General features: G+C 39.5%; 1 protein-coding gene across 12 annotated transcripts in view; it reads left to right on the top strand.

Annotated features, from left to right (window-relative positions):
• The window catches only part of LOC132393009 (succinate--CoA ligase [ADP-forming] subunit beta, mitochondrial-like), a 173,559-nt gene that overhangs the window by 88,476 nt on the left and 63,163 nt on the right, over nt 1-21,920 (top strand). For 7 of the 12 annotated variants that reach the window (XR_009511719.1, XR_009511722.1, XR_009511723.1 and 4 more), the window contains exons 6-9: nt 7,398-7,536; nt 10,898-11,059; nt 15,333-15,475; nt 20,787-20,924. Coding sequence is in view for 1 of the 12 variants with exons in the window: in XM_059967694.1 (XP_059823677.1) it covers nt 7,398-7,536; nt 10,898-11,059; nt 15,333-15,475 (444 nt within the window). In the remaining 11 variants the exon portion in view is untranslated. The remainder of the gene's footprint in view (nt 1-7,397; nt 7,537-10,897; nt 11,060-15,332; nt 15,476-20,786; nt 20,925-21,920) is intronic. The other 5 variants (XR_009511729.1, XR_009511726.1, XR_009511727.1 and 2 more) reach the window with 1 other exon arrangement.

Below are 21,920 nucleotides of genomic sequence, written 5' to 3' on the forward strand. Positions count from 1 at the left end.
GACCAGGTTTGTGGATGATACAATGATAGATGGAAGGGCAGGTAGCGTTGTGGAAGCAGGGAAGCTGCAGATTATCTAGACAGATTAGGAGTATGGGTAAAGAAGTGGCAGATGCAATACAGTGCCAGGAAGTGTGTGGTCATGCAGTTTGGGAGAACCATAGAACATTACAGCACAGTACAGGCCCTTCAGCCCTCCATGTTGTGTCGACCCATATAATCCTTAAAAGAAAGTCCTAAACCCACACTACCCCATAACCTCTATTTTTCTTTCATCCATGTGCCTGACCATGGCTCTTAAATACCCCTAATGTTTTAGCCTCCATCACCATCCCTGGCAAGTCCTTCCAGACACTCACACCTTTGTGTAAAAAAACAAAAAAACTTACCCCTGATGTCTCCCCTAAACTCCCCTCCCTTAATTTTGTACATATGCCCTCTGGTGTTTGCTATTGGTGCCCTAGGGAAACAAGTACGGACTATCCACCCTATCTCTGCCTCTCATAATCTTGTAGACCTCTATCAAGTCCCCTCTCATTCTTCTACGCTCCAAAGAGAAAATTACCAGCTTTGCTTCATATGACTGGTTCTCCAAACCAGGCAACAACCTGGTAAATCTCCTGTGCACCCTCTCCACAGCTTCCACATCCTTCCTATAATGAGGTGACCAGAATTGAACACAAAACTCTAAGTGCGGTCTCATCAGAGATTTGTAGAGTTGCAACATGACCTCTCTACTCTTGAACTCAATCCCCCGCTAATGAAGCCTAGCATCCCATAGGCCTTCTTAACCACCCTATCAACCTGTGCAGCGACCTTGAGGGATGTATGGATTTGAACCCCAAGGCCCCTTTGTTCATCCACACTCTTAAGTAACTGACCATTAATCCTGTACTCAGTCTTCTTGAGAATGTGAAGAGGGTAAGGGGTACGTGTAGAAGGGGTGGGCGAGGGGTAAGTGTAGCAAACTATGTAGACAAGACCAGGGAGAGGATACGTCATTGGGGAAGTGTAGGAGAACAGGGAAGAGGTAGCTAAATTAAGGTGCCAGACAGCATGTGGCCACCACAAAGAAGAGGAACCTTGCGACCACAAGACAATGTGTTCGGCAAAGTTATTTGAGCTATATACCTATTTTGAGTGTTTTGCTTGCGTCCATACCCATTCCAAGTATTACGCTTGCGCCTATGCTTATTCCGAGTATTTCGCGTGCTTTGCTATGCAATAGCCAATCAATTGATGGATTTGAATCGGTAACCATATTTGCGAATGAAGTACCCCGCTTTTGGGTATAAGTATGACCTTTGTAAACCAACAAATTGGGAGTTGGCTACCTTACACCCGAAGTGCATGGGGCTGCGAACTCCTCACTGAATAATCCTGTACTCAGTCTTCTGATATGTCTTTCCAAATGCATCACCTCACACTTATCCAGACTGAACTCCATCTGCCATCTTTCTGCCCAACTCTGCAGCCTGTCTATATCCTCTTGTAACCTTCGACAATCTGCAGTTGATTCCACAACTCCTCCAATCTTCGTGTCATCCGCAAACTTACTCACCCATCCTTCCACCTCTACATCCAGGTCATTTATAAAAATCACAAATAGCAGGGTTCGCAGGGCAGATCCCTACGGCACTCCACTAGTCACCGACCTCCAGTCAGAATACTTTCTTTCCACAACTACCCTCTGCTTTCTTCCTTTAAGCCAATTTTTTTATCCAACCAGCTAAGGTTCTACTTATCCCATGCTAAATGACTTCCTGGATGAGTCTCTCATGAGGGACCTTGTCAAGTGCTTTGCTAAAGTCCATGTAGACCACATCCACAGCCCTACCCTCAATTTCTTTTGTTACCTCTTCAAAAAACTCAATCAGGCTCGTGAGGCATGATCTTCCCTTCACAAAGCCATGTTGACTATCCCATGAATAGACTGAACTTCTCCAAATGCTCGTAGATCCTATCCTTAAGAATCCTTTCCAGTAGTTTGCAGACCACCGGTCTATAGTTCCCAGATTTCTCCCTATTACCTTTTTTAAACAAGGGAACTACATTTGCCATTCTCCAGTCCTCCGGCACTTCCCCTGTAGCCAAAGAGGATTCAAAGATCATAGCTAATGCTCCAACGATTTCTTCTCTCAATTCCCACAACAACCTGGGGTGTATCATATCCGGACCTGGGGATTTATCAATCCTCATGTTTTTAAGATCCAGCACTACTACTTCTGTAATCTCCACATTGTCCAGCACACAGGCCTGCTCTATTTTGACCTCACCCTGATCAAGATCCTTTTCACTTGTGAATACTGAAGCAAAGTATTCATTTAGGACCTCCCCAACCTCCTCCGCCTCCAGGCACATGTTGCCCTCTTTATCCTTTAGCGGTCCCACCTTTGTTCTCGTCATCCTCCTGTTCTTCACATACGCATAGAATGCCCTAGGGTTCTCCTTAATCCTACATGCTAAGGCCTTCTCATGCTCCCTTCGAGCTCTCCTAAGTCCTTTCTTTAGCTCCTTCCTGGCTACCCTATATTTCTCATAAGCCCTTCCTACTTCCTGCTTCTGGTATCTAACATATGCTTCCTTTTTCCTCTTGACGAATTGTCTCACATGTTTCATCAGCCACGGTTCCCTTTTCCTACCATTTTCTCCTTGTCTCTGTGGGACAAACCTATCCTGAACCCAGCTCAATTGGTCCCTAAACTTCTCCCACATTACTTCTGTGCTTTCCCCTTTGACCATCTGTTTCCAATTTACTCTCGCTAGTTCCTGCCTCATTCCTTCAAAGTTAGCCCTTCCCCAGTTAAGCACTTTATCATATTGTCTTATTTTAACCCTTTCCATAGCTATGCTGAAGCTAAGGGAGTTATGGTCACTCTCACCAAAATGCCCCCCACCAAAAGGTCTGTTGCCTGACCAGGTTCATTACCCAGGACTAAATCCAGTATAGCTTCTCCTCTTGTCAGCCAGTCCACATACTGAAGAGAAGAAGTAAAAATGTAGGCAATTTTCTAAATGGAGAGAAAATTCAAAAATCTGAGATGCCAAAGGACTTGGGAGTCCTCATGCAGGATTCCCTAAGGGTTAATTTGTAGGTTGAGTTGGTGGTGTGGAAGGCAAATGCAATGTTAGAAATAAGAGAAAATCTGCAGATGTCAGAAACACATCAGATGTCAGGCCAGGCAGCATCCTGCTGAAGAGTCTCATCCCAAAACGTCAATTGTACTCTTTTCCATAGATGTTGCCTGGCCTGCTGAGTTACTCAGCATTTTGTGTGTAAATGCAGTGTTAACATTCATTTTGGGAGACTACATTATGAAAGCAAGGATGTCATGTTGAGGTACTGGTAAGGCCTCATTTGGAGTATTGTGAGTTGTTTTGGGCCCCTTATCTAAGAAAGGATGTTCTGACATTGGAGCGGGTTCATGAAGAGGATGATTCCAGGATTTATAGGATTACTATATGAGGACTGATTGATGTCTCTGGGTTCATTCTCAAATTCTGAAAAATGAGGGAATCTCATGAAACCTATCAAATGTTGAAAAGCCAGAAACACGAGAAAATCTGTAGCTACTAGAAATCCAAGGCAACACGGACAAAATGCTGGAGGAACACAACAGGCCAGGCAAATCTATGGAAAGGAGTAAATAGTTGACGTTTTGGGCCGAGACACTTCTTCAGTCTTGAAACATCAGCTGTTTATTCTTTTTCAAATATGCTACCTGGCCTGCTGAGTTCTTCCAGCACTTTGTGAATGTTGGCCTCCATAGATTGTATGTGGAGAGGATGCTTCTTATCTTGGGGGAGGGGTGTATCTAGGACCATTGCGTGTAGGCTCAGAATAGAGAGACTTCAATTTAGAATGGAGAAGAGGAGGAATTTCTTTAGACAGTGATCCATCTATGGAATTTGTTGCCATAGGCATTGGTTGCCAGAGGCCAAGTCATTGGATCGTCTTAAGACAAAGATCGATAGGTTCTTCTTGATTAGTCGCGGCATGAAGGCTTATGGGGAGAAGGCAGGAAATTGGGTCTGAGAGGAAAGTGGATCATCCATGATGAAATGGTGGAGCACACTCTGCGCCAAATGGCTTAATTCTGCTCTTAAACCTTATGATCTTGAAGAAATCTCTGCTCAGTTGCCATTAGTACATCACCTGCAGCATCAGATGACCCTTCACGCTTGACCACTGCTGCACTACCATCCCAAATACTTATTGTTGCATCCCTAGACTGCATTTCAGGAAAGCTGATCTTCTCATTGCCCTCATCCTACCTGCATACAGAGGCTTAAGAGCAAAGCACCAGAGGTTAGAACAACAAAGAAGTCATCATGGGATGCAAAGGAGTGGCTGTGTGATTGTTTCGAGCTGGTGGATTGGGCCATGTTCAAGGGGTCATCAGAGTACCTGAATGAATGCGGCACATTATCAGACTTCACAAAGGCTCTTGTGGATGACTGTGTCCCCACAAAATTATTCAGAATCATCCCTGACCAGAAGCCTTAGATGAACTAAAAAATCCGTAGTCTGCTAAAGGGGTTAATAGCACTCAGGATTGGTGAGCCAGGAAAGTACTAGAGGTCCAGATGCTACCTTTGGTCCAGATACGATCTCACACGTTAAGTGGCAGTTCTGGACCAAACCTTAATCACAAAAGGATGATTGACACCTGTGGCAGTGCTTGAATAACATCCCTTCTTACAAAGCAAAACCAAGCAACATAAATAACAATAATGTTTTTCTCCCAGATGAGCTCAATACCATTTATGCTCACTTTGACCAGTAGAACATAGAGGCACCATTATAAATTCCCACTGTCCTCGACGACCCTGTGGTTTCGGTATCTGAGGTTGACGTAATGGTAATTGGGCAGGATGGTGAACCCACAAAAAATATATGGTCCATTTGGTATACTTGTCAAGTACTGAAGACCTGTGCTAATCAACTGGCTTTAGTGTTCACTGGTTTCTTCAAATTCCAGCTTCGGCAGTGACGTACCCACCTGTTTGAAGCTGGTTTCAGTCATGCTATTTCCCAATAAGAAGGTGGTAATATGACTCGATGACTGTCATCCAGTAGAGTTTATATCCACTGTGATGAAGTGCTTTGAGAGGCTGAGTATCAACTCCTGCCTGAGAAGTGACTCTAATCCACTCCGTTTTGCCTCCTGTCGCAACAGCTCAACAGTAGATGCCATTTCCTTGGTTCTACACTCAGCTCTGGAAGATTTGGACCATGAAGATGCATATGTTAAGATGCTCGTCATTACACTTCAGCATTTAATACGATCGTTAAGATCCTCTTCATTGACTACACTTCAGCATTTGATACAATCATCTCCTTGAAATTAATCAATAATCTCCAAGACCTTGGCATCAATACCTGCTTGTGCAACTAGATCCTCAGACCCCAGTCAGTATGGATTGGCAACACCATCTCTATGATCACCAACAGCACACACGCAGCACAATTACCTCACTGTCCTACCCACTTTGCACTTGTGACTGTGAGGCTAAGTACAGCTCCAATGTCATATTTAATTCTGCTGACACTATTTTTGGCCAAGGTAGAAATAGGCATATAGGAGGGAGACTGGAAATTGAATAGTACCATAATAACCTCACTCAATGCCAGCAAAAGCTGATTCTTGACTATAGGAGAAAGAAACTGGAGGTCCATGAGCCAGTGTTCTTGAGGGATCTAGAGATGGAGAGGGACAGTAACTTTAAATTCCTTGGTATTATCATATCAGAGGATGTTGTTTGGGACCAGCACGTAAGTACCATCACAAAGAAGATATGACAGCGTCTTTACTTTCACAGATGTTTGCACAATTCAGCATGCCATCTAAAACTTTTAACTTATATACATGCATATGACTGGTGTATCACAACCTGGTATGGAAACACCAAGGTTTACAATGAGATGTTGATAGGGTGCAGAGCTGGCCTGAGAAGTTTGTGAAATGATTCACTTTGAACGGTTGAATGTGAAGATAGAATACAAGGTTAATTGCAGGATTCTTAGCATGTGGAGGAACAGAAAGATCTTGGGGTCCACATCTATAGATTCCTCAAAGTTGGAGCACTAGTTGATAGGGTGGTTAAGGCTTACATTTGTCAGGGGATTGAGTACAAGAGCAATGAGGTAATGTTGCAGCTCTATACAAGTTTGGTTAGAACACACTTGAGGCACTGAAATCAAGAGATTATTTTAGAAAGAATACACATTTCTCTCTTCCCATCATGACTTGAGATGCTTTACGAACAATGAAGAATTTTTCATATTAATTGCCTCACCCCAACACTTGACAGCCTCTTTGCAGGGCTTTTGTCTCCCATTAGTTGAGAGAGAAATGTTGGTCTTGGCATCGACACATTTTGATCATTCCTGGACTAACTGGTGTCTTTATGCCTATTTAATTTAACATCTCTTCCAACAAGACAGGAGGGTATTTCAGCACCTGGGTAGCTGTGTTAACTGGAGAAACAAGAGTGCATATCCTGGGATCTGGAGATGTAAAACAAGCTGCAGGAAGAACTCAGGAGGTCAGGTGGTATTTGTGGAGAGAAATGGACAGTTGATATTTCAGGTTGAAGTTCTTCATTTGGACTTCCCCTCCACAAAAGTTCCATCAGCAGTTAGTTTGCTCAGGGTACAATAAAATGCAGTATTTTTGTGAGGCTTTTGTCTGAGAGATTGTATAAAGTAGCTATGACACGGTTCAGAATTGTTTGAATGAGGGGATGATGGGATGGAAAAACCTTGGAGGCTGTGGGGAGGGCTGGAGGAGGGGCAGTGTTTAAAGTTTTGAGATGGGGTTGTATCCATTTTCATATTTGGTGAGGATATGTCATTCACATTACCCTAGATTCATTGTTATGTGTAGCAAGGGGTCCTGACTGAGGGCTTCAGTAGTGAGTACATTTTTGAAGGATTCGTGTATGCATCCTAGCACCAGCCTTGAGTTTGTCATCTTTATGCTTTGTGGAAGCAAGGTTTGAATGTTTGAGGGCCTGCATCTGCATGAGGAGCTCGTTGTCATGGCCCACTTACAGTATATGCGAGTGGGTATGTTCACATGCCTAATGCAACATGACATATTTGAATAATCCTGTATTTCGTATGAAATTCTATCATGTGTCATTGCAGATTACTAAACCAAAATATTCTATCAGCTTGGTTGTTTTTCTGAACTATTCTGATATCTGAATGCTTTCAGCTCTTATTGAATCATTTCCAAGTGCATAATAAAATAAAATATTCACTGTGTGAACTACAAACTTGGGTGAGATGTTGGCCTCAGTGGCCTGAGATACCTGTACCTTGCTGTTTAGACTTCTGTAGAAGTTTTACAACTTTAGTAAATTCCCCTTTTTAAAATGTAATCTTTTTAGCTTGCAAAGAAAATGGGATTTCCTTCCGATATTATAGAAGATGCAGCAGAGACTATGATCAAATTATATGAGATATTCGATAAATATGATGCCAGCATGGTAGAGATAAATCCTATGGCGGAGGATGCCTCTGGAATTGGTAATGTACTCTGGGTTGCTTCTATTTTAATTTAATAGTGCTTGCCTTTAGGATTTCATGCAAAAAGATCTTTGCTCTTAAATTTCAGCATTTTCAAGTTAAAAGTTGAAAATGCCTCATTAGTGCTTTGGTGAGGATAAATGCTGTTTGGAAAAAGTTGCAGGGAACTGAGAAAGCTGAAATTTCATGCCTCAATTTTCTGGGATTTTCAAATGCAAGTTAGTGCTTTAGCACATTTGTAAGCAATTCTGAATCTTAGAAGGATTGGTATCATAAGATTTCCTGAACTTTATCCTTACTTATGTCAGGAATGCAGTGCTAATAAATCCAGCATTTATGCATTTTGATCTACTTTAAATAAGTACTGTTGATCTTGTGCAGGAACAGTGTTACTGACTGTCTCTTGAAATCCTATTATGCAATTTACAACAAAACCTAATGATTTGGGTTCCCTAAACACACAATGTTATGCAGGTTGGATATTATACCCAGTATAAATTATATCAATGTATTGCTGATGTTTGCATATAACTTCAGCTTTCAAAACATTGCAATTTCAATCAGTATCTTAGTTGTTATGTACATGTAATTTATAACATGTTCCTGTATTGCATGTGCTATGAGCGACTGATGGATTAGGGAACATTATTTGCATTACACAGGTCTTATTATATCATAAAGGTTCAAAGGTCCAATTTAATGTCAAAGAAGTATATGCAATATACATTCTGAAATGCTTTTCCTTCGCAAACATGCATGAAAACAGAAGTGCTTCAATGAATGAACGGCAGACTTGAGAACCCCAAAGTCCCCCCCCAGCTCCCCCCTCCCGTGCGTAAGTGGCAGTGAGCGACAATCCCCCTCTCCCCACTGGCAAAAGAAAAGCAAGTATCAGCACCGACACCGAGCACTCAAGCATGAGCAAAGCAACAGCAAAGGCATTGTACCCCAAAGACTTCACGTTTCATCCGGCATTCAACATACCACAGGTTTGTTCTCCCCCACTCTACCCCCCCACCTCCTCTCTACCCCTCTCCCTCCCTTCCATAACCAGGAAAACCTGCTTAAATCTGTGCTTTGAAGGCAGTTACAACTTGTTCTGCTTTGGTGTGACTTTCTATAATATGGGGTTTCTAGACAACTACTGCTTTATTGCAGAATGACCTGTACAGAAGTTTCTAGGATTGAGCCAACTGACCTTTGTTACATCAATTTCAGTTCATTGTAGTATTGATATTTATATTGGTTGCTCTTTACCCCACCCCCACTATCTGCACATGTGATCGAGTGATCATTGGCACAATCAATTCCTGTTGTCCTTTCTGTTCCTGTGTACCATGCTTTTTCATAATTATTTTGTTATATAGATGCATGTGCCAGCTTCTGACATAAACATTTTGCCTTCTAAGCGTAAAATTATCAGTCTCCCCTTTCCTTAGTTGTAAACTTTCTTTCAAATGGATTCCACTATTCCCAATTTTAAATTGTAAGTTTTCTTCCCCACTATTTATATTTTGGAGGATATCGCAAAGTCAAGGGTGAGTTTGTTGTTGTATACATGAATAAAAATGTAAAAACTTGCTTGAAGCAACACCACACACACGGCTTCATATAAGTAGCATTTAGAAGAAAAAACACAAGTTAAGCATAACATAATTTTACAAGAAAGAACATAAGTCTGTTTAGTGTTTGATCCATCTGTTTAATTCTAGGATTGGACTTTTATTGTTGTTATTTTTGCAGTTTAACCAATTGGATTAATCTGCTTGGATTTTAAGTAATTAAGTACAAGTAACTGCTTACTATGATTCCTTGTGGCTATAACATGCATGAAACTTAACAGTTAACAGTTATAATACAAAATAGAATTCTGGAAGCTTTGTTCTGCATTAAGTGAATAAGTGTTTTCTCGTGGTTGATTTTTGCTGCAGTATTGAATAAATATTTTCTAATTGGATAATTTTTATCTATAAATTTAGAATGCAATTTTTTTTTAATTTCTCTAGTATAAAAGTAGCTGTTTTATGCTAGGTGCTATGTTTAATTTCTCTCCTGTAGTTGACCTCTGTCCCCATTTGTTTCAACTTCCCTTTGTTCTATCAATTCTTAATAAAATGACCTGTCTCCCCACCAGCAAAAAAAAAAGCACATCGATACAATCACCAAGCCCAAGGGTGTGCTAAGCCATAGCAAAGACACAGACCAAAGTTACCCCAAAGGCTTCGCATTTCATCTGACATTCAACAAACCACAGGTTCTCTCTCTATCCCTTGCCAGGGAGAGGGAGGTGTCCCCCATTTTCACAGCGAGCAGGAGACATAACAACAACCTGCTATTTACGATGTTAAAAGTCTGTTTTGTGGCTTTTTTTTTTGAGCTCTGTGTCTGAAGATCACTAAGACTCGGGTCTTCAGGTCCACAGTGAAAGATTTTCTGGCCAACCCGATGACGCATGAGTCTCCTGCCGTGACACTGACTCTCGATCTGCCCGTTTTGCAGAGCCCCAATATCTTAGGCTTCCAAACACAATCGAGGCTCTCAGGCCAAACTCTTGGCATGTTGAATAACGGCCAGTCGTGGAACCCTGAGAACGGGTCCCATTCCTGCAATGAACCGAAGCCTGCATGTAAATCCAGGTCATGATCTTCAAAAGAACCCTGAAAGGGAAAAATAAAGATGTTAAAGGTGGAAGTGGAGCTGTTTCTGAAGATACAAGCAAAAGAGTCACTGTTAAGCACCTTTATCCCACCAAAGCTCCACTTTATAGATTTATAGTAATTTTTATGTCTTTACATTGTTCTGCTGCCACAAAACAACACATTTCACATTATACAGACAGTGGTTATAATCCTAGTTTTGATGTTGCCCATTATTATAAATTCTGTGATTGATACTTGTTCAATGAGTTTCATCTAGGCATACTTGTATCAAGCATGTTTATTGCAACAATCAGCACATTATAATGGAATGTTCTTCTTTAGTTATTGGAAAAATTACAGATATTTGTAGTTAAAGAAACAAATCATTCAGTGTATTTTCTATATTTAAAAATCTTGGTCAAACTGAACTGTTGTTCAGTTGTCATCAGGAAAAAATTGTAGTTGGTTTTATTGCGAGCTGTTAAATTTGCACACTGTACAAGATTGCTCACTCAGGCTGAAATGGTGATGCTATTCTGTGAGCTCAGTTTTAACTGCTGCTTTAAGAGTACCTAAACTGTTTCCTGTTATTTGACCTTTTATCAGCTGCCGTAGACCTAATTCACAGACAATTATGCAAGCAATTTTTAACAACTGGACATTTGCTGAGCTATTCCTATATTAGTTATGCAGTTTTAACCGTTGCTGCTTTTTGCTTCTAGTAATGTGCATGGATGCAAAAATCAACTTTGATTCTTATGCTGCCTTCCGGCAGAAGGATATTTTTGCTCAGCAGGACTGGAGTCAAGAAGATGCACAGGACAAGCAAACAGCTGATTCAGATCTCAATTATATTGGACTGGATGGAAATATTGGTTGTTTGGGTAAGTGAAATGTTTTGATACATCATTAGCATTCATCATTCAAGTGGGCTGTGCGTGAAAGTCACCTCAGTTTCCAATGGCATCATGTAACATGATTGGCATTCAACTGTCAACTCTAAATCCAAATGAATTCCAAACTGCTTGTGTGCAGAGCAAATTCTTTATGACTTATAATTTGATTTATGCTTCTTTATGCACCGGTGATGTTAAGGAAGTGGCAAGGTGCATCATTATTGTAACATGGTTAGTCCTTTAAACTGCAACATTGGAAATTTGAATGATAGCTCTTGTTTCATTGATTCTCTTCACCTTTTTTGGTCCTGAAGGGTCTTGATTTGAAATGTTGACTCTCGATTTCTCTTCAGATGCTGCATAACTATTTGAGTTCCTCTAGGAGTTTTTTTTTGCTTCAGATTTCGGTATCAGGAATCTTTTGTGTGTCTATACTGTGAAAATATATAATGGTAAACTAATGAAGATGGTACTGACCATGGTAGACTGCCATTCCATCTCCTTAATGAACATAACATCTTGCCAGCTAAAAGAATATTCAAATACAATGAACATTGTGCCGTTCCCATATCTGTTTTAGAGCATGGACTAAAATGTTAGGGCAGTCAAACCAAACTTATAATTGTACAATATCTTAATCAGTGCCAAATTATATATCTAACATTGAATGTTGAATATGGCTTGTGTGGAATCTCCTTGAGTATAAGCTGTTGAGATGGGACTAAACAAAAAGCAAACTGCTGACAGGGCTCAGCAGATTGAGCAGCATCTGTGGAGTGGGGAAGATATTGTCAATCTTTCATCACTGCAGAGAATACAGATATCCGGTATAAAGGGAAGAAGTGGTGAGACAGGAGATGATAATTGGGCTGAGGAGTGGTGAAGGATGATGGGCAGATTGTTCCAGTTGGAGGTGGCAGAGGAGTGAAAATGGGAAGCAGGCTGGAGAATGATGCAAAAGGAAAAAGAATAGTAGAAAACAAGCCAAGAATTTTAATTGTGGCTATATTGTTTAAGTAGATTCTGCTGTTCCATTATCTCCTTTCAGCACTGCTGTATTCTTCTTAATGTGCTCTCACCTATCACTTCATCTTTTATGGACACCTTATATCCCAGAATATTTAGTTCCATTCCTGCCTTTTTTTTTATTAAAGCAAGTTCTCTGTTGTTCAAAGAAGTCTTTAATCTCTCATTGCTGCAGTCAGGGTTTCCCACAATGCACCACAATTATTGGTGCATTGGTCTTACTGGTCAGTAAGACCAATGAAAGGACAAACTCCAAGGCAGAGTACAAAGTAAATGGCAGGATACTTGGGAGTGTGGAGGAGCAGAGGGATTTGGGGGTACATGTTCACAGATCCCTGAAAGTTGCCTCACAGGTAGATAGGGTAGTTAAGAAAGCTTATGGGGTGTTAGCTTTCATAAGTCGAGGGATAGAGTTTAAGAGTTGCGGGGTAATGATGCAGCTCTATAAAACTCTGGTTAGGCCACACTTGGAGTACTGTGTCCAGTTCTGGTCACTTCACTTTAGGAAGGATGTGGAAGCATTGGAAAGGGTACAGAGGAAATTTACCAGGATGCTGCCTGATTTAGAGAGTATGCATTATGATCAGAGATTAAGGGAGCTAGGGCTTTACTCTCTGGAGAGAAGGAGGACGAGAGGAGTCATGACAGAGGTATACAAGATATTAAGAGGAATAGATAAAGTGGACAGCCAGCGCCTCCTCCCCAGGGCACCACTGCTCAATACAAGAGGACATGGCTTTAAGGTAAGGGGTGGAAAGTTCAAGGGGGATATTAGAGGTAGGTTTTTTACTCAGAGTGGTTGGTGTGTGGAATGCACTGCCTGAGTCAGTGGTGGAGGCAGATACACTAGTGAAATTTAAGAGACTACTGGACAGGTATATGGAGGAATTTAAGGTGAAGGATTATATGGGAGGCAGGGTTTAAGGGTTGGCACAACATTGTGGGCCGAAGGGCCTGTACTGTGCTGTAATGTTATAATGTTCTAATCATACCATTGCGTATGAAGAACAGGGTGTGCTGTCTCAATGACTATCGCCCAGTGGCACTCACATCTACTATGATGAAGTGATTTGAGTGATTGATCATGGCCAGAATCAATTTTTGCCTAAGCAAGGACTGGGACCCACAGCTATTGCCTATCAACTCAATAGGTCTGCAGCAGATGCAATGTTACTGGCTCTGCACTTGGCCTTGGACCACATGGACAATAGCAATACCTACATCAGATTGCTGTTTATTTATTACAGCCTAGTGTTCAACACTATTATACACTCAGTACTAATTAACAAGCTCCAAAGCCTGGGCTTCTGTACCTCACTCTGCAATTGATGATCAGGTGGTATACACGAGTGATTTAGATCAGCTAGTTGAATGATGTTGCACACAACATCAGTAAGACTAGGAGGGGTAAGTTAGAATAGGCATTAATCCTTATCGAAGGATTAGCAGTGGAAGAGATGAGCAGTTTCAAGTTCCTGTGTGTCAACATCTCTGAAGATCTATCCTAGGCCCAACATTGTGATGCAATTACAAAGATGACATGACAGCGGCTATATTTTGTTAGGAGTTGAGGACACTTGATACGTCACCAAAGACTCTCACAAATTTCTACAGATGGACCACAGAGAACATTTTAACTGGTTGCACCATCGTCTGGTATGGAGGAGCCACTGCATGGGTTTGAAAAAAGCTGCAGAAAGTTGAGAACTCAGCCAGCTACATCATGGGCACTAGTCTCCCCAGCATCAAAGTCATCTTTAAAAGCCAATTCCTGAAAAAGAAAGCATTCCTTATTAAGGACCTCCGTCACCCAGGACATGCCTTCTTCTCATTGCTACCATCAAGGAGGAGGTACAGAAGCCAGAAAGCACATATTCAATGTTTTAGGAACAGCTTTTTCTCCTCAGTCTTCAGAATTCTGAATGGACAATGAAACCATGTACCCTCCTGACAAAGGGTCTCGGCCTGAAACGTCGACAGCGCTTCTCCCTATAGATGCTGCCTGGCCTGCTGTGTTCCACCAGCATTTTGTGTGTGACACTGCTTTTATATATATTACTTATTGCTTTTTAAATTATGTATTGCAAATGTATTGCTATCGTTGATCAACAAATTTCACAATATATACACCAGTGATATTAACTCCGATTCTGATTTTGACCCAATGTTGTCTATGTGTTACAGGGAGAACATGCAAACTCAACATATAGCGTCCAGCTTCATTCTGAATCTTTGGAGCTGTGAGGTGAAAGGCAGTGGCTTCATTGGCAGTGCCACTGTTCTAGCTTCTAGCTGGTAGATCTATCCAGATTTACTCTGCTTTATTTTCTTGATGCTCTTAAACCACACACAAAGAAGCATCCCTTCTTGAGGGGAAAATGGATTAAGTAAATGTTGTTCTTTTAGTATTCTTCATCACCCCTTACAATGGCTTCCATTTAGGTTTACTTCCACAGGTTATGATTGTGGGCTAGTACTTTATCCAATTACCCATTCTTCATATTTTGACTACTATAAATCATCCATACATAAACTCTTTCTGATTGGGATCCTCTGAGTGGTAGTGAAATATTCATCTTTTGATATATCTATAGTAATACCCTTCTGACCTGTGTGAGATGCACAAATTTTTCATGGACGAAGTAGCAAACCTGGAGTCACCTGCTCTAGGTTTAGATGAATGCTTTTCCAAATATTTCATTTTCATTGACATCCATCTCCCACTGAAAAAAAATATTTTCTGTGCTGATCGTACTTCATTGTTCTGCCAAACTTAGTTGCTTTTGGACAAGGAAGAGTTTGTGACACTGAAAACAATAATTCTTTGATTTTTAAGAAAGAATAATAAATGTATGTGAAGTCTTCATGTTGATACTGAGTTTAACTTCCATGACCAAAGTTACCTTTCTTTGATTTTTAAGAAAGAATAATAAATGTATGTGAAGTCTTCATGTTGATACTGAGTTTAACTTCCATGACCAAAGTTACCTTTCTTTGATTTTTAAGAAAGAATAATAAATGTATGTGAAGTCTTCATGTTGACATTGAGTTTAACTTCCATGACCAAAGTTACCTTTCTTTGATTTTTAAGAAAGAATAATAAATGTATGTGAAGTCTTCATGTTGATATTGAGTTTAACTTCCATGACCAAAGTTACCTTTGTGAGAAGATCCTTTTCTTGCAGGCAGTAGTTCGTTAGATATCATATGTATGTATTTTAATTTTATTTTGCAGTAAATGGTGCAGGGCTAGCTATGGCCACAATGGATATCCTAAAGCTTCATGGAGGTGCACCTGCCAATTTTTTGGATGTAGGTGGTGGAGCTACATCTCAGCAAGTGACAGAGGCATTTAAACTAATTACTTCAAACAAAATGGTAAGTGGCGAGGAATAAACATCTTTAATCACCCTCTTCTGTTATCTGATAGAACTTAACCTAAGTTATTTTAAATATTCCCATTTCACAGGAACTTTTTTTTCTTTTTAGTGTGCAGGTATCTGAGCAAGGGAGTATGTCAAAAGTTTAGGGAGATCCATTCTGCAAGTCCACAAAAGTAACAAAGGACACTGAAATTTCACCCATTTAACTTTTTCCTCCCACTTAAAAGCTTGGCAGCATTTTCACCTTATTTAATAATTTAGGGTGGATTGCAAAAACAATCTAATGCATAAAATTCTTCGGCTATTTCCATGGCAACCCAATGAAAATAACCTGAGAAATTTCAAACTACCACTGCTTTTTCTGCTGTACTTTGTGGATTTGCTTAATGTTTGAAATAATTAATTGGTGAATGATTGCAAACAGTAAATTGAAGTTAAAACACAGACTGCCCCACAGACTGAGATTGCACAGACAATACCCAAACATTAAGACAATGAGGTTGTTTTAATTGATTTGCATCAACCAAGGCAACATTGCTAAGTTCTTTGCACCATTGTGACTGAGTTCAAGTTGGCAGACCAGATGGACTTTCTCACTTAGCATATCAAACATGATCCCAGATCAATAGTTTTGTGTACCAATGATATTTGAGTTCAGACAGGACAGACAGCATTAATTTTGGATAGCTGGGATTTCTGCTCACGGAAGCTTTTAGACTATTGGTGTGAATTACTTTGTGACTAACATTCAGAGGCATCTGTCACTGTAAATATGCAATTCAAAGGAAGCATTGTCCCAATCAAAAACATCGAAGGAAACGATGTTATTGTAACTATTGAAATTGTATTGTATCATCTAGTGTTACCTTTGACCTTAAGGGTTTTAAAATGTGATGTACCTTTGGGTTTGTGAACTTCTACTGAGAGGGTTACCGGAATGATGCCTGCTTGTTGTGACAAAGACTTGTGTATCACCTGCTTCAGTATCTCTAGGGTGAGTTCAATTGACAATAAAACAAAATACAATTAAATGGGGCTGGAGATTCTAAATGGAAATCTCAACTTTTATTGTTAGAAGTGTTTTGCTCCTTTCCCCATACAAAATGTTGGAAGAAAATACTGTTATGCCCAGCTTTCTGATTTGTACAAAATATTCAATAGAAAATTATGCATGTCACTGCAGTTTCAGAAAATGAATTATTCTTGCCAATTTTTTTTTGCCAGTACCATGACTTACTGTTTGTGAAAACAGGCAAGAAGTGAATGCAATGTTTTTGGCATTTCAAGTGTTCTGAACATTGCAAGACTCAGTTGGATTTAATTATAAATTTAACTTATCATATTTTAAGCTGGCGTCTCTAGCCTAGTCACAGGTAACAGTGGAATATTGTCTGGGAAGTGCAACAAACAAGATGGTTATAGTAATTTTGCACCATTTGGATAAAGTTGTGGGATTTCCTTCTGTCTTTTATTGTTCAGCTGCCTCGATTCTTTTACTGATATCATCACTCTGTAGGGATTCAGATTCACTGCTCCACTGCTTCAAGTGGAAGCTTCTTTCTGTTGCTCTTATATGTGCCATGAAGTCAGGTGATTGTTGTGACAGATAAAGCCTTTATTTCACAAAGATTTCAGAGTTCATGGTTATTAGTTACCACTTGTTTGTTGCTTTTGTCAGGGGAACATTGAATTCTGACTCACTTGTGAAACCATCCCTGGGTCCCAAGCACCGATCATGATTTCTGGTCAGGGTGAAGTATGATGAACTAGGGAAAGGCATCCCAATAAATACGAGTTTCACAAGACCCAGAAACAGAAAAAAACTCTTTGATATTTTGTTCTCAGTTTCTTGGCCTAGTTTCTTTCATTCGAGCAAAATACATATTCCTTAACACATTATTCATTATATCCTTATAATTCAATTAAACATTTTAATGGTCACTCATCCATTCATCCACCAATGTTATGGACATAACATTATTCCATTAGACTTACAAAATAACATTAATATTACATGTAATCAATATGCTCTAGATCCAAAAAAAATCCATCAAGCCAACTTGACAGACACTAAGAAATAATCTGTAAACCTAGTTTTCAAAGTGACCAACAGACATCTCATCATTAACAGACATCTTCATGTTAATGGTCCCTGAGAGTAAGAAGGAATCCATCTGCTAACAGACATTAGACATGAACAGACTTTTAGAGCTGAATCTGTACAGACACTTTGCAAACATTACTCACTAACATATATATAGGCCCCACATGCTAAGGGTTCAGAAAGAATTAAATTGTCATTTTGAACTGTTCAGAAATTCATCCCATTTAGAAAATTCATCTGGCAGCTCATTCCACACTCCCACCACTCTCTGCGTGAAGAAGCTCCCGCTAATGTTCCCTTTAAACTTCTCCCCTTCAACCTTAACATATGACCTCTGGTTTTTTTCTCCCCTAGCCTTAATGGAAAAAGCCTGCTTGATTTCACTCTGTCTTTACCCATCATAATTTTATACACCTCTATCAAATCACCTCTCATTCTCCTATGCTCCAGGGAATAAAGTCCTAACCTATTCAACCTTTCTCTGTAACTCAGTTTCTCAATTCCCGGCAACATCCTTGTAAACCTTCTCTGCACTCTTTCAACCTTATTAATATCCTTCCTGTAATTAGGTGACCAAAACTGCACACAATACTCCAAATTCATTCTCACCATTGTCTTATACAACCTCACCATTACATTCCAACTGATACTCAATACTTTGATTTATAAAGGCCAATGTACCAAAAGCTCTCTTTACGACCCTATCTAGTTTTGACGCCACTTTTAGGGAATTATGTATCTGTACTCCCAGATCCCTCTGTTCTACTGCACTCCTCAGTGTCCTACCATTTACCTTGTATATTCTACCTTTTTTTCACCTTGCAATACCTCACACTTGTCCACATGAAACTCCATCTGCCATTTTTCGACCCATTCTTCCAGCTGGTCCAAATCCCTCTGCAAACTTTGAAAACCTTCCTCACTGTCCACTACATCTCTAATCTTTGTATCATCAGCAAATTTGCTGATCCAATTTGCCACATTATCATCCAGATCATTGATATAGATGATAAATAACAATGGACCCAGCACTGATCCCTGTTGCACACTTCCAGTCACAGGCCTCCACTCAGAGTAGCAATCCTCCATTCCCACTCTCTGGCTTCTTCCATTGAACCAATGTCTAATCCAATTTACTATCTCTCCATGTATACCTAGCGACTGAAACTTCCTGACTAACCTCCCACGCAGGACCTTGTCAAAGGCCTTACTGAAGTCCATGTATACAACATCCACTGCCTTCCCTTCATACACTTCCCTGGTAACTTCCTCAAAATTCTAATAGATTGGTTAGACATGACCTACCATGCGCAAAGCCTTGCTGACTTTTTCTAGTAAGTCCCGGTCTATCCAAATACTTGTAGATCCTATCTCTTAGTATTCCTTCCAATAACTTACCTACTACCGATGTCAAACTTACCGGCCTATAATCTCCCGGCTTACTTTTTGAGCCTTTTTTAAACAACGGAACTACATGAGCTATCCTCCAATCCTCTGGCACCTGCCCCGTCGATATCGACATTTTAAATATTTCTGCCAGGGCCCCTGCAATTTCAACACTAGACTCCTTCAAGGTCCGAGGGAATACCCTGTCAGGTCCTGGGGACTTATCTACTCTGATTTGCCTCAAGACAGCACACACCTCCTCTTTAATCTGTATAAGTTTCATGACCTCCCTACTTGTTTGCCTTGTTTCCATAGACTCCATTCCAGTTTCCTTAGTAAATACAGATGCAAAAAACCCATTTAATATCTCCCATTTCTTTTGGTTCCATACATAGCCTCTGATTTTCAAGAGGACCAATTTTATCCCTTACTATCCTTTTGCTCTTAACATACCTGTAGAAGTTCTTAGGATTATCCTTCACCCTGACTGCCAAAGCAACCTCATGTCTTCTTTTAGCCCTCCTGATTTCTTTCTTTTCTTACTTTTTATGCTCCTCAAGCATCTTGTTTCTTCCCTGTTGCCTATACATGTTATACATCTCTCTTTTGTAATTTATTTTTTTATTGTTCATCAAACAAACATTTCCATAAGATGTATTTCAGACATTGTACATATAAATCATATAATCATATATATCACAAAAAGTGGAAAGAAAAAACAAGCAAAAGGAAAGAACTATGTACAAGTAGGGAGTGATCTTTTTTTAACAACAGATTCATTGATTTGTGAGAATAAAATCAGGCCTATGAGGCATTATGTAGTTAAACCATTTTTCCCAGTATGAATCAAATTGTTCCAGCTTACGATTAACTGATGCTGTTATCTTCTCCATTTTGTAAATGTCCATTGTAATTTCCATCCATGTATTTAAAGTTGGGCTCTCCTGTGATAACCATTTCCTAGTAAGAGTCTTTTTACCAGCCACCAGTATACTCATTAAATATTTATCTCTTTTCAACCATTCTTGAGGTATATATCCAAAATATATGGTCTTACTCTCCGAGGGTATTTCACATTTAAAGATGTCTTGTAGGGTATTGTGTATCCCCCTCCAATAGTTTTTGATAACAGGACAGTCCCAAAAAATATGATAATTATTTGCATTTTGATTTCCATATTTTCTCCAGCAAACAGGGAGGTTACTATCATAATGGGATTTCTAAGAGGGTGTAATAAAATATCTTATCAAGTTTTTCCATCCAAACTCCCTCCATTTTTGTGAATTGGTACACTTCCATTGATATCTCCATATTGTTGTCCATTCTTCCTCATATAATTATCCCTCCTTCCTTCTCCCATTTTGTTTTAATGTATGAAGTCGAATGTGTTTTAAGTTTTGACAACCCTTTATACATGCTTGAAATGATTCTACTACCATTATCTGAATTATATGCTTTTCTAAAGAGCTCTATCAAGTATGTATTTGCCTTGGTTACATTTTTAAGCGTCTTATTAACATATCGTCGCATCTGTAATTACTGATAAAAATCTTGTTTTTCTAATGTGTTTCTCTTAAAGCATTTCAAAACTGAACAGTGTTCCTTCTTTCATTATGTTGCAAAGAACTGTTATTCCTTTAGCTGTCCAGTCCTTAAATCTAGCATTCAATTTACTTGGTGTAAAATCCGAGTCACATGCACACCATTTAAGAATTGCAATATTTCCCTCTAGATTATATTCTTTTATAGTAGTTTTCCATATTTTAAGAGTCAATTTCACCCATGGGTTATCAAAAGTATTTATGTACCTTTGCAGGTTGTCATCAGCCAAAATTGCTTGTATGGGGATGGGACGTATCCGCTCCTCAATGTTTTTCCATTGAGCATCATATGATGGGTTGCACCAACATATTACAGCTCTCAACTGTGCTGCAAACTAATAATCTCTGAGAAGGTAGGCCCCATCCCCCCTTTCCCTTTGCTAGTTGCAAAGTTTTGAGATGAACTCTAGGCCTTTAACCCTGCCAAATATATCTTGAGATCATCTTGTTCCATTCATTGAATTGATTTTGATTAATCTCTATTGGTAGGGTCTGAAAGTGATATAACAGTCTAGGCAGTATATTCATTTTAATAGACTCAATCCTTGAATTGAAACTGAAAAAAGGAATCAGGTTCCATCTTGCCACATCTTCCTTAATTTTTTATATAAAAGCTGATAATTACATTCTGATAATTTTGCCAAATCTTTTGGCATAATGATGCCCAAATATTTGAAAGACTCTGTGTGCCATGCCCAGGGGTATTGACTTTCAATTTCTCTTGGTGGGCTATAGTAATATGAAAGTAATTGGGTTTTATCTATGCTGATCTTGTATCCTGATAATTAACCAAACATTTCCATAAGATAAAGGATTGCATCAATTTAGGTAAAGAGTATGTTGGTTGCCTTAGATAGATCAAAATGTCATCCGCATAACAAGCCAATTTATGCTCTGTCCCTTTAATAGTAATTCCCTTGATATCTTCATTTTGTCTGATGTATTGAGCTAATAGTTCCAGATATAACACGAAGTGTAGAGGTGATCATGCACAACCCTGTCTCGTGCTCCTTTCTAGGGTAAGACTATTTGATAAATATCCATTGATTTTAATCCTAGCAGTAGGATTGTCATATAGTGTCTGTATAGTTTTAACAATTGTGTCTTTGAAACCAAATCTACGTAAAACTCTGTAAAGAAAATTCCAATTAATGGAATCAAATGCTTTTTCAGCATCCACACTTATCACTATTGCTTCGATTTTATTTTTTTGTATATGATCCATAATGTGAAGTGTCCTTCGTATATTGTCTTGAGTCTGCATTGTCATATAAAACCTGTCTGATCATTATGTATCAGTATGGGTAGAAACTCCTCTAATTGTTTGGGCATGATGGAGGTAAATAACC

The sequence above is a fragment of the Hypanus sabinus genome, chromosome 4 (genome assembly GCF_030144855.1).
Source record: "Hypanus sabinus isolate sHypSab1 chromosome 4, sHypSab1.hap1, whole genome shotgun sequence".
NCBI lineage: Eukaryota > Metazoa > Chordata > Chondrichthyes > Myliobatiformes > Dasyatidae > Hypanus > Hypanus sabinus.